Source organism: Onthophagus taurus, chromosome 3 (assembly GCF_036711975.1).
Source record: "Onthophagus taurus isolate NC chromosome 3, IU_Otau_3.0, whole genome shotgun sequence".
Taxonomy (NCBI): domain Eukaryota; kingdom Metazoa; phylum Arthropoda; class Insecta; order Coleoptera; family Scarabaeidae; genus Onthophagus; species Onthophagus taurus.
This window is the reverse complement of record NC_091968.1, coordinates 4,494,336-4,508,412: the sequence shown is the minus strand read 5'-3', so window position 1 is coordinate 4,508,412 and position 14,077 is coordinate 4,494,336. Positions and strand designations below refer to the sequence as shown.

Sequence of the window (14,077 nt, the reverse complement as noted above, 5' to 3'; positions counted from 1 at the left end):
TACCAATGTGGTAAAAGCTCAGTATTTTTTATATAAAGTTTTGTATATAAATTTTATTTTATAGGACCAAAGAAATATAAATTGGCAAGAACAAAAAATTATAATGTGCCATTTAATTAAGGTGCGAATAAATACATTTTTGTACTTTTATATAAAAAAGAAATTGTACATAAATCTAAAATAAAACTTGACATTTTTATTTTTTACGATTCTTTATTTCTTCCACGGTAATCTCAGTACACCCGTCAGAAGTACATCTTTTAACAGTTTCTCCCTTTTCGGCCATAATATCCTCGATGTTTCGTTTCCCATCTTGGAACCAATTCAAATTATCCGCAATTAAATGTTTACTTTTACACCCCGAACATGTAACAATCACAACACCATTTTCATATGCCACTTTTGAAATGAAATGATTATTTATTGTATTACATATTTTACACGTATATATTAACTGAAGCTTTCCCGAGACTTTTCCTAATTCATGTTTAGTTGTTGCCTTTTCGGTATCTTTTTCACTACTATAACTTCTTATTGGATATAATTTTGGCGTGTTTTCATGATAAAACTTTATTCCGTTTATTAATGTAGGTATCTCTTGATTAAAAACTTGTCTTCTTATTGTGTATGATAAAATTCTTGTTGATAATCGTCTTATAACGTTCATTGTAAATGCTGATTGAGGTTATGTTTTTTTTTTATCATGTGTCAATTTATTCTTCTAAATTAAGTGATTTATTAAAAAAATGTTTAATTTTAAACGTTTAAAATAAACGAAGTAAAGAATTTGTTGGGGAATCACTTAAACATTAAAATTTAGAAATAATTAAAAAAAAATGTGAGGTTATGTCTCAGTTGTGTCACGAAACGTCAGATCAAACGTCAGATATGGTGTACAGTGTGTGTGCAAATGAAATTAAATGAAGTGATTTACACTCAAGTTTCTGTATTGTCACTACCTTATAAATAAATTATGTAATGTAGATGATAATTAACTATGTGAGTGGTTCAATTTCTGTCAAGGAATGTGAATACACAAAAAATTCGCCGGGTAGTTTAAGCCATAAACTAACTCTGCAGAAGAGCAACCAAGATCTTCTTTTAGAAAGCACCGAAGCCCTAAAAGAATAATGGGCAGATCGTTATTCCATCTGTTACCAGCTCCGCGAGCAGTAATGGCTATTTTGAGAGTTCTATGAAATCTCTCCAACATACCATTAGCTACTTTGAGGGTGGTAAGAGAAAGCTCGAATTTGGTTGGTCCTTGAATCTCCTTTAATATGTTTAATCTCTGGTGTAAAATGAGTAATGTAGTCTAAATAGCGAGATTCACGAAGAGATTTTTTTGAACTGGAATAAAAAGAATTTATCAAAGGTTTATGGTCTAAAAGTTCTTAAAAGACATACAAAACGCAGCCTGGACCTCAACACCTATTTTAACACCAAAAACCTAAATCTAACATTTATCCTAAATTCATTAGAGACAAAATGGCAGAAAAACGGAAAGCAAGAAAAAAATGACAAACCAATAGAATTCCTGGTGATAAAACTAAATTAAATAAAACAACAGCCCAATTAAGAGCATTAACAGATAGCCACAAAGATAATAACATTCAAAATTACTTAAAAGACCTTACTGACGATGCCAGTACTGATTATTCTCTGCGGAAGGCAACAAGAAAGCTTAAAGTTCCAAAAACACATACACCTCCAATTCGAAATAGTAATGGAAATTGGGCTAAGAGCAATCAAGAAAAGGTTAATTTGTTTGCTAAACATCTGAAAGAAACTTTTACATCAAACAACCATGTTAAATAGTGTTTCTAGCATAATTCAAAGTGATCAGCAGAGCAATATACCATGTGTGCTATGACCTAATTAATGGAGAAACATTGAAATATCTACCAAAACGGACCATTACAAAACTATTACACATAATTATTGCTGCTTTTAAACAGAAATACTTCCCAAGTATACAGGATGTCCCACATAAGCAACAAAGTATATAAATGTCATTAAGGAGCCGAGATACGCAGTTCTTCCTTAGACAAAAGTTGTAGGAAATTTAGCACACTATAAACGGAAAATATTGTTATACATATAGGCTGTTCCATAACGACATACTGAAATAAACATATGTTATTTTAAATGGAATGATATAGTTTTTATTGCGTATTCTGATTTTATACACAAAACTAAGTTGACTTTAATAAGCCATGTTGATACCTAGTGCTTTTAGTTTTTGAGTTATTTTAATTAGAACTTTTCTTTAGCAATTAACACTGTGCAAATTTGCATTTTTTTTTTCTACTGATCCAGCTAGAAAGTTAAAATTTGTAACAGTTGCTGCTTGAATATTCTTAAATAGAGCGCCATTGGCTACATCGGTCCATCTTATACAGAATGTTCAAAAATGTAACTACAGTTTTACCATATTCAATTGCAAAAAAGTCGAAATTTTAAATGGACACCCCATACGTGATTAGCTTATCAGATAGAGAATTTAATTCTCTACAAATCTTCAGCACATGTCCCTATACCTATCTATTGCAGTTGTTGAGATAGAGCAGAATGAATCAAAATCATGCAAAGAATACAACAGAGTTACTAAAGCAAGCCAAAATTGCCCCTACAGACGAAATGCATAAAACCTTCGCTTCTCCAAAGATAAAGATGTCAAACATCAGAATACGGAGCAAAGTTCGAAAGCTAGAACGGCCATTGAAAATACAGCACAACATAAACTAGGCGACAAACCAACTTGTCCGTATTGCATGGATGGATTGGATGGTGTACATCGCATGAAGGATTGTCCACTAATGTGTTGTACGAAATGCAAAGCAAAGGGTCACCTAGCAAGAGATTGCAAGATATAGCGAAAATTTACGATGATCGTAGAAAGCAAAACAAATAACATGATGATATCGTTAACAATTAATGGTACCGTCCAACAAGCACTAGCAGACACAGGTTCTTGAGTTAATTTGATATCCGAAACCAAAGTACATGAGCTGGATATTTGTAACCTCGAGACAGATTCGGAAGTAAAACCTATTACTCTATCCGGATTAAATGGTGTCAAAACATAGGTCTTGCAAAATTGACTGTCGGAATAAAGGAAAATATGTTCAAAACAAAATTCTTTTGACTCTGCTATACCAGTACCTATCATTGTCGGAACAGACTTTTTTCGTCAACCATCTGTAGTACTTCAAATAGAAAAGGGAATTGCCAAGATAGAGATTGAACCTGAAAACATAACAATAAGTGACGAAATCGGTGCCTACAACCGAAACAAAGTTTAAAGCTTATTCAAACCACATTGAACACAAGCGAAGAACTTAAACGACTCTCTGAATTTGAAATGGAAATAAATTCGTTTAACCACAAAGGAATCAGTGGTGTACAGACCTAGAAGACTACCAAAGAGCGAACAAAAACATGTCGATAAAATTGTTCATGAAAAATGGAGAGAAATGAGAAGCACTTAATAAAATAACGTACAGAGATAAATTTCCTATTCCTCTTATAAATGATCAAATAGACGCTCTCTCCGCTCAGCGATACTTTACAGTACTCGATTTAAGATTCCAAGAGATATACTACATTCGGTACGCATAATGGCTTATGGGAATATAATTATATGCCATGGATAAATGCTTATTTCTCCAGACCGAGGTAGATTACCTAGGCTTTTGAATAAAATACATCGAAGTTCGACCACAATTGTACGAAGTGGAAGCGGTATCAAAATTTTCTACGCCTACTACAGCTAAACAAGTCCAAAAATTCTTGGGTCTTTCTGGGTATTTTAGACACTGCGACGTCCTTTCCTGGTTCGGTCCTAGGAAAGGGGTCTGTGTGCCCTTTTATATGTTCGGGATGTTAACGGTCTCGGGCGCCACCTTATGTTTAGAGAGTTAAGGAACTCTTTCGCCTCCAAGTAGCTTTTGGGGGTTACAATCGGAGATTCAGGGTGTTTGAGAGAGGGTGAAAAATAAAAACATACGGTTCATAAATTAAGAAAATAAAATCAAAATTTATTAATAATAAAAAAAAATCAAAATAGGGGTTTACGGAGGAAGGTAAAAAAAATCTTTATTTAAATATATAAGCGGTAAATGTCTGGCCTAGTGCAATCTTGTGGGACTCGTACTTCGGACGTAATTGAAATAATTATTCATAAGGGAATAATTGGTCTGGATGAAGTGCTACGGAAAACTCGCGATAGCACCAGGTCGGGAAGATGTTGCGGAAAACTCGCATCAACACCAGTTCGGGGAAAGTATTGCGGAAAACTCGCAGCAATACCAGGTCGGGAGAGTGTTGCGGAAAACTCGCAGCAACACCAGGTCGGGGAAAGTATTGCGGAAAACTCTTTAGCAGCAAGCTAAAGCAAGATTAAAGACTCGATCATTATCCGAAAATCAATAGATGGCAAGTCGACAGCAGAACAAATATCGTTATGACTTGCGACGACGACCACGGATTAAATATTCTGTCGGGGACTACGTAATGATGAGGTCCAATGCAATTCAGCCTGGAAAATCCAAGAAATTGCAACAAAAATACCAAGGACCTTATGTCATCACAAAGGTTCTAAATAATGACCGGTGCGTCCCTCCAGGGCGTCCCTGGAGCCCAGGTCTCTCAAAGATTTTATGCAGGAATACTGCCAAGTAATCGCCTTCCTTTTCTCATTGCGGACGATTCTTCAACACCGTCTTCAGGCATTCTGGTAAATTCATAAAGACCAAATGAGATGGTAATTGCCGTTTTGTGAACATCCTCTTCCGCAACAGGTATTTGATGATTAAATTTGGAATTTTTTTGATGATTTTGGTAAATTTTGTTTCAATGGAGAAAATGTTAGATGAAGGAATGGAAATTTTTTGAATCGGACCAATAGAACATAATTTAGCTGCATTATCGATTAAGTGATGATTTTTTATGCCAAATTTGTCAAGAAATTCTATGCTAATAATAAGTTTATCTACATCTGCTATCGTGAAGATGTGAGGAAAATTTCGTCTTAACTGTAAAGTTAATATTAAAAGTTATTTACGTAACCAGTTATGAAATAGTTAGTTTAGACCTATAAGATCTATTGTAACTTTAGCCCTCTAAAGGTTTAGGGTAAATGTAGATCCTTGATGAACCTTAATATTGCCCTGAGGTCTTGCACATTTATGTCGGTAGGTGTCAAGAGAGTTTCACCGAAAATTTGGTGTCTAGCGACGCAATTGCACAGTATATGTTCAGCTGTTTCTGACTCGTCGTTGCAAAGTCGACAAGTTTGATCCTCAACTTGTCCAATGTGGAAGAGGTGGTATTTTAGGGGCGCATAATCAATACACAAAACCAAAGAGGCATAAAACCGCTTTGGTTTTGTTTTACTCTTCGCTTGACTGTGACCTGGAAGTTCTTTCCAGCTTTAGGTGGCTTTTTTGTAGTCTACAGCCAGGTTGGGGTCCAATGAAGGGCGTGTTTGCTGCCTCTTTGGCCGCGAAGTTGGTATAGTTATTTATATTACAAGTGGGCTAGAAACATAATTACTGTACGAGTGTGCAAAATTGCGTGTAATCACACGAGTACTGTACTAATACTCTAGCCCACGTGTGATATACAACATTTTATCTACGTTTGCTAAAAATTACTTCAAAATCAATTTCTTTAAAAAGGTCTATTTGACATTTATAAAAATATTTTGAAATGATTGTTGACAAATTTGAATTAATGTTAGTTTCAATAACATGTTTACTCATCTGGAATAAGTGTTTCGAAATGTAAAAACATAACAATTAATGTTTATAATAAATACTATTGTTTCTCTTTAAATAGGTAGCACTTTTTTTTTGTATTGTTGCTCGTTGCAATAAATTAAATCTGTTCTGATTGGGCTAAAAATCGTTACGTAATGAAACCAGTGCGGTAATGAACTTCATTACGTAACTCAAATCACCTCAAATGAGTGTGGTAATGATGACTTATCCAAGCAGTCGTAGATAAAAGTTTTTTTACTATAGTTGATTATTGGCGTACTGTTAGCAGCAGTAAGAGACGAAGTGACTCTTTTGTGATTTTGATAAAGTTTGAAGGAAGTACAGAAATGTCAGCTCCAGTATCAATAAGAAAATTGAAACGTTAAGACGACAACTAATCTCATTTAATGAAATAAGAGAATGTCGTTTATTGAAATTGTAAATCTTTTCCATTGAAACATTATTTAGTTTTTTGAATCTGAAGTTTTGGTCAAATGAGTGTTAGCCTGAAAGGAGTCGAAGAATTTACAACTATTGCCCTCATATTTTTTTGCTTCGTCACCAAATTTAAAGTGAAAATGATGAGGATATTAAAAGGAATAAAATAAAGCCAAATATTAGTTAACATTTTTGTATTTACATAGAACAGAATAGTACTAATAAATGATATTTCTATAAGACTCAGTACATTCTTATTGACTAGAACTATGATATTACCGGCCCTTTTGTGTGAAATAAAAAAAAACATTACAAAAAGGCTTCGCTCTTAGGTGACTACTAAATTTATGTAGAACTGGCCATTTATTATTAAAGTTAAACGGTGGTTTGTTTCGTCCCCTTCGATTTTTAAAAAAAGGAATGTCAAAGGTCGTTTCAAATGCTTCTTTACAAAACAAAATCGGAAACAACAATGAATAACGATGACGGTAAACAATAATCGTACCGAAGAACAAAAAAAAATCGAACATATTACCAAATAAATAATAATAATAATTAATAAATTTTGTACAAAACGACTAAGTTTTTGTTTGTCTAAATTTTTTTTTTGAATTTTTTTTTATTTCTGGTTACACTTTTAAATAAATAAATAGAAATAGAAATCATTAAACGGCGCGAACCAACAGCGTGACTAATTCCTGAGGCCGCCCAAAAAAAAATCCTAAGCCTTCTCTTTGGTGATTTTTTCATCTTTTATCTTCTTCATTTCATTTTCCTTAATTTTAAATTAACTTGTCAAGAGTTTCTTTTTTTTATTTAAGTTATTATACGTCACATCGCCAAAACAAATAAATTATTAAATTAACTTTCACGTTTTGGGGCGCGAGATTCAGTCTTCATTTTCCTTAATTAAAAAGAACAAAAACGATATTTAACGCCGAGGAAGTAGACACTAAATAATGGAAGCACAAAAGTCTCCATTTCTTTAATTTTCACTTCAAGATTTATATGTACGGATAACGTCTCTTATAACAGCCCTACACAACGGACAATGTCCACCTCCTTTACCCCGCCATTGTTGTAACGCGCACTCATAACACATACACATGTGACCACACATGTATAAAACAGCGTCTATTGAATTTTCATAACAAATTGTACATTCCGCTCCAGCTCCGTAAGCTATACTTGTCCCTTCAACCCAAGTTTGTGTTGGACTATACGGGGTTGATGAAATCGTTACAGGCTATAACAAAAAATTTTAAAATTAATTATTTGATTTTATGATTTTTTTAAAATAATTAATTACCTCAATGTATGTACTACTACAATTTGACATCATAGTTCCTGTTGGTATCGCTGGTGTTGCAGAAGAAGTTGGACCAGGAACTAAAGCCATCATAGATGGTACTGGAGAAATTGGAACGATATGTTGACTACTACCATGTTGGCTACCACCACCACTATGTTGGTTACCACCATGTTGACTCACACCATGTTGACTCCCATGGGGTTGTTGTTGATTTTGGAAATGACTAGAAGCGAGTTGACCTTGAATAGCTCCGGTGGATCCTTGATGACTCGAATTTGGCCGTAAAGTAACCGTAAACCCATTAACACTATGTACTTGTAATTCCCCAGTTTGTGGAACACAACAAATTCGATTTTGCGAGTTTTGAACCATCGAGCTACGTCTCAATTCCGACTGAGAATTGATGCTGTTCATACTTTCGGAATTCGCGGGTGTGATGAGACGATTTTCTGGGTTTCTTGTAGGTGTTGTTATGTTGGTGGAGGATAAAACCCGGATTTTTCGGGTTGATCCATAAACATCGAAGAACGCCCAAAGTTTTAAAGTTTGATCGACGTGGATGATCACGCATGGTGACGCCCCATTTCTACGAATTTGTACTTCACCATTAACGGAAATAAAAAAACTAATTTCGTCCCCTACGTTTAAACTCCGCGCGAAATCCCGGCTGATAACCCAATATTCCGGGCGGTCCAAAAGGAAATTAGCATCGTCTGGTAAATCCGCTGGTTGTAACGTCGATGGGTCACAAGATGTTAACCCTAAACTTAAACAACCTTGAAACATAGGTTCGGTTGCTAAGATTTGAACAACAACTCTTTCACCAATTTGTAAAGGTCGCCCGGTGAAAACGTAGCCTTGACAAAACTCGGAGTCAACTCTCGATGCAACACTTCGACTTGAATTAAATCTAACGTTTTTTCCTTTCGTACGGTGTAAAGCCAAAGGTTGGTAATTAATTTGAGATGGTTGGTGACGCAAAGCTGGGTAACTAACTTCTTCATTTTCCCTTTGATGTATACTAACAGCACTCATCGGGTAAATAATCCTTTCAACTTCATCGTTTTCATAACTTGAAGACAACTCGTTTCTTCTAGAATTATTTAATTGATGTCGTATATCAACAAATTCAATCGCCGTTGAATTTCCATATACGTCGATTAAAGCCCATAAAGGACCTCGAGTTTCCACACCACTAAAAAACACCCCTTTTTCTTCGCCATTAATCCCAAAATGAACCTCCCCCGTCGATGTTACGTAATAAAAAAGAACCGTAGTTTGACTACAAAATCTTTCTGGTAAAGCTTTCGCCCAATATCCTGGTTTATTTGTTAAATCGGGACATGCATATTTCGGTAAACCATATCGCAACGTACTCGGGTCATTGTAAGTAAACCCTAAACGAATCACACCACTCCAATTATTTGAAATCTCTAGGAACTTTATGCATATCTTTTCGTTTACTTTTACAGGGCGAGCACTAAATGCGATTCCTTTACAAAAACTTTCTACTCTTCTTGCTGTCGTACCATCTCTAGATATACGGATATTGTCTCCATGGACGTTGTGAAAAAGTAATGGAGGTAGGTTATTGGTACCACTTGCGTTGGAGGTAGATCTTGATGCTAAAATAAAAAAAAAAGAATTAGAATGTATATTAAGAATGAATTTGCAAAAGAAAATGTTAAATAGGATGAAAATATACAACTAGTGATATCTAGTGCTAACTAGCATTGTTACTAGAACTAACATTAGACCTAGAACTAGAAACCTAGATGTGTTAGTTCTAGTTTTACATTATCATTAGAGCTAACACAACACCTAGAACTAGAATCATTCGAGTTTAGCCGTCTTGAAAGACGTGCGACTAAATCCGCATGTTTCTAGTTCTCGGTTCTGTGTTAGTTCTAGTATTGCACTAACACTAGAACTATCACAAAACCTAGAACTAAAATCATTCAGGTTTAGCCATCTTGAGAGACGTGCGGCTAAACCCGAATGCTTCTAGTTCAAGGTCTAGTGTTAGTTCTAGTTTTAGTTCAATGAAAATATACAACATAGCGATATCTAGTGCTACCTAGCATTGTCACTAGAACTAACACTAGACCGAGAACTAGAAACATTCGGATTTAGCCGCACGTATCTCAAGACGGCTAAACCCGAATGATTCTAGTTCTAGGTCTTGTGTTAGTTCTAGTGATAGTGCTAGTGTAAAACTAGAACTGACAGTAGACCTAGAACTAGAAAATATCGTTTAGCCGTACATCTTCAGACGTTGTTATAAGAACTGAAAAAAATTGAACATGTCATATAGAATGTCAAACTTTAACAAAATTGTAATTTAATCTTTAAGATGTTATTCAAAAGTCACTTTTAACATTAAAATCTTCTTGTGGCGCAAAATAATCAAATTTGATAGTTAAAACGTCAATTGGTAGCAAAAAGTAAGTTAAATAAGTAATTTAGAATATCAAACTGTCAATTTTATCTTTAAGCTATCATTTAGATGTTACTTTTGGCATTAAAATCTTCGTGTGATGCAAAATAATCAAATTTGACAGTTAGAACGTCAATTGGTAGCAAAAATTGAGGTTGACCTGTCATTAAGAATGTCAAACTGCAAGAAAATTGTAAATTTAATCTTTAAGATGTAATTCAAATGACACTTTTGATATTAAAATCTTCTTGTAATGTAAAATGATCAAATTTGACAGTAAGAATGTCAATTGGTAGCAGAAAACAAGCTAAATAAGTCATTTAGAATATTAAACTGTTAATTTTATCTTTAAGCTATCATTTAGATGTCACTTTTGACCTTAAAATCTTCGTGTGATACAGAATAATCAAATTTTACAATTAGAACGTCAATTGGTAGCACAAATTGAGATTGACATGTCATTAAGAATGTCAAATTGTAATTTAATCTTTAATATGTCATTCAAATGTCAGTTTTGACGTAAACATTTTCTTGTGATGCAAAATGACCAAATTTGACAGTTACAATGTCAATTGGTAGCAGAAAATAAGCTAAATATGTCATTTAGAATATCAAACTGTCAATTTTGTCTTCAAGCTATCATTTAGATGTTACTTTTGGCATTAAAATCTTCGTGTAATGTAAAATAATCAAATTTGACAGTTAGAACGTCAATTGATAGCAAAAATTGAGTTTGATCTATCATTAAGAATGTCAAATTGTAAGAAAATTGTAATTTAATCTTTAATATATCATTCAAATGTCAGTTTTGACGTAAACATTTTCTTGTGATGCAAAATGACCAAATTTGACAGTTACAATGTCAATTGGTAGCAGAAAATAAGCTAAATATGTCATTTAGAATATCAAACTGTCAATTTTATCTTTAAGCTATCATTTAGATGTTACTTTTGGCATTAAAATCTTCGTGTAATGTAAAATAATCAAATTTGACAGTTATAACGACAATTGGTAGCAAAAATTGAGGTTGACATATCATTTAGAATGTCAAACTGCAAGAAAATTGTAAATTTAGTATGTAAGGTGTCATTCAAATAACAGTTTTGATATTAAAATCTTCTTATAATGTAAAATGATCAAATTTTACAGTTAGAATGTCAATTGGTAACAGAAAATAAGCTAAATATGTCATTTAGAATATCAAACTGTCAATTTTATCTTTAAGCTATCATTTAGATGTTACTTTTGGCATTAAAATCTTCGTGTGATGTAAAATAATCAAATTTGACAGTTAGAACGTCAATTGGTAGCAAAAATTGAGGTTGACCTGTCATTAAGAAAGTCAAATTGTAAGACAATTGTAATTTAATCTTTAATATGTCATTCAAATGTCAGTTTTGACGTAAACATTTTCTTGTGATGTAAAATGATCAAATTTGACAGTTACAATGTCAATTGGTAGCAGAAAATAAGCTAACTATGTCATTTAGAATATCAAACTGTCAATTTTGTCTATAAGCTATCATTTAGATGTCACTTTTGGCATTAAAATATTGGTGTGATGCAAAATAATCAAATTTGACAGTTAGAACATCAATTGGTAGCAAAAATTGAGGTTGACATGTCATTTAGAATGTCAATCTGCAAGAAAATTGTAAATTTAATCTTTAAGATGTCATTCAAATGACACTTTTGATATTAAAATCTTCTTGTAATGTAAAATGATCAAATTTGACAGTTAGAATGTCAATTGGTAGCAAAAAATAAGCTAACTATGTCATTTAGAATATCAAACTGTCAATTTTGTCTATAAGCTATCATTTAGATGTCACTTTTGACCTTAAAATCTTCGTGTGATGCAAAATAATCAAATTTGACAGTTAGAACGTCAATTGGTAGCAAAAATTGAGGTTGACCTGTCATTAAGAATGTCAAATTGTAAGAAAATTGTAATTTAATCTTTAATATGTCATTCAAATGTCAGTTTTGTCGTAAACATTTTCTTGTGATGCAAAATGATCAAATTTGACAGCTAGAATGTCAATTGGTAGCAGAAAATAAGCTAAATATGTCATTTAGAATATCAAACTGTCCATTTTGTCTTTAAGCTATCATTTAGATGTTACTTTTGTCATTAAAATCTTCGTGTGATGCAAAATAATCAAATTTGACAGTTAGAAAGTCAATTGGTAGCAAAAATTGAGGTTGACATGTCATTTAGAATGTCAATCTGCAAGAATATTGTAAATTTAATCTTTAAGATGTCATTCAAATGACACTTTTGATATTAAAATTTTCTTGTAATGTAAAATGATCAAATTTGACAGTAAGAATGTCAATTGGTAGCAAAAATCGACGTTGACATGTCATTTAGAATGTCAAACTGCAAGAAAATTGTAAATTTAATCTGTAAGGTGTCATTCAAATGACAGTTTTGATATTGAAATCTTCTTGTGATGTAAAATGATCAAATTTGACAGTTAGAATGTCAGTTGGTAGCAGAAAATAAGCCAAATATGTCATTTAGAATATCAAACTGTCAATTTTGTCTTTAAGCTATCATTTAGATGTTACTTTTGGCATTAATATCTTCGTGTGATGCAAAATAATCAAATTTGACAGTTAGAACGTCAATTAGTAGCAAAAATCGAGGTTGATATGTCATTTAGAATGTCAAACTGCAAGAAAATTGTAAATTTAATCTTTAAGATGTCATTCAAATGACACTTTTGATATTAAAATCTTCTTGTAATGTAAAATGATCAAATTTGACAGTAAGAATGTCAATTGGTAGCAGAAAATAAGCTAAATATGTCATTTAGAATATCAAACTGTCAATTTTATCTTTAAACTATTATTTAGATGTCACTTTTGGCATTAAAATCTTCGTGTGATGTAAAATAATCAAATTTGACAGTTAGAACGTCAATTTGTAGCAAAAATTGAGGTTGACCTGTCATTAAGAATGTCAAATTGTAAGAAAATTGTAATTTAATCTTTAATATGTCATTCAAATGTCAGTTTTGACGTAAACATTTTCGAATTATCGAATTTGACAGTTACAATGTCAATTGGTAGCAGAAAATAAGCTAAATATGTCATTTAAATCGAATATCAAGGTCTTGTGTTAGTTCTAGTGATAGTGCTAGTGTAAAACTAGAACTAACAGTAGACCTAGAACTAGAAACATTCGGGTTTAGCCGTCTTTAGAGACGTTCGGCTAAACCTGAATGTTTCTAGTTCTAGGTTTAGTGTTAGTTCTAGTTTTACACTATCACTAGAACTAACACAAGACCTAGAACTAGAATCATTCGGGTTTAGCCGTCTTGAGAGATGTGCGGCTAAACCCGAATGTTTCTAGCTCTAGGTCTAGTGTCAGTTCTAGTTTTATATTAGCACTATTACTAGAACTAACACAACACTTAGAACTAGAATAATTCGAATTTAGCCGTCTTAAGAGACGTATGGCTAAACCGGAATGATTCTAGTTCTAGATCTAGTTTAGTTGAATAAAAATTAGAATTAGAATAAATATTAAGAATGAATTTGCAAAAGAAAATGTTAAACCGGATGTAAAATATACTATTAAACAATACCCCATATAATAGTAACCTTGTAGGTTTCTCTACTTGAAAAGTATAAGTTTAAAGTTGGGGGAAAAACCGGATGCGCTTCCTACTCACTTCGGGGATTATTCTTTCGCGTTTACGTCTCGCGTTACGGGACGTTGAGCGTCCGTCACGCCCCCCTAGGCCCCATTTCATTCATTAACCCAACTACCACGCGGTGGATGTACGCTTTGGTTGTGCCCGCGAACCGTCACGTTTTCTTCGTCGTCCTACCATCACGATTTTACATTATTACCAGAGCGTAGAGGTTTTCAAGGAAACTCTATCGAATAAGACACCCGCCACCGCGTCCAACCGGAAGTGATAATCGACGCATGTGTCCTCTTTAAGCACGTGTCCAAAACGTGTCGTTTATGAAAGACTTGTAAATTAAAATAATTATTGCGATCTGACATGGTTTTTGACATGTGCAGAAAATTTGCAACATCTGCAAGATTTTGTATTCTTTAAGCCAAGACACGAAAATAGTTAATTCCCGGCCCCTAAAGCGACAGAAGGA

The 14,077-nt window shown here is 33.3% G+C and overlaps 2 protein-coding genes across 3 annotated transcripts in view; both read right to left on the bottom strand.

Annotated features, from left to right (window-relative positions):
- Positions 1 to 196: 196 nt before the first annotated feature.
- On the bottom strand, positions 197 to 667 carry LOC111423235 (DNL-type zinc finger protein-like). The gene has a single exon (XM_023056476.2). The coding sequence runs from the start codon at positions 665 to 667 to the stop codon at positions 197 to 199; it is 471 nt and encodes a 156-aa protein (XP_022912244.2).
- Positions 668 to 6,379: 5,712 nt separating this feature from the next.
- LOC111417496 (E3 ubiquitin-protein ligase neur) overlaps positions 6,380 to 14,077 on the bottom strand; it is a 48,600-nt gene continuing 40,902 nt past the window's right edge. For both annotated transcript variants that reach the window (XM_023049791.2, XM_023049790.2), the window contains exons 2-3: positions 7,510 to 9,137; positions 6,380 to 7,446 (exon numbers count right to left, since the gene is read on the bottom strand). In XM_023049791.2, the coding sequence (XP_022905559.2) occupies positions 7,198 to 7,446; positions 7,510 to 9,137 (1,877 nt within the window). In that variant the 3' untranslated portion in view covers positions 6,380 to 7,197. The remainder of the gene's footprint in view (positions 7,447 to 7,509; positions 9,138 to 14,077) is intronic.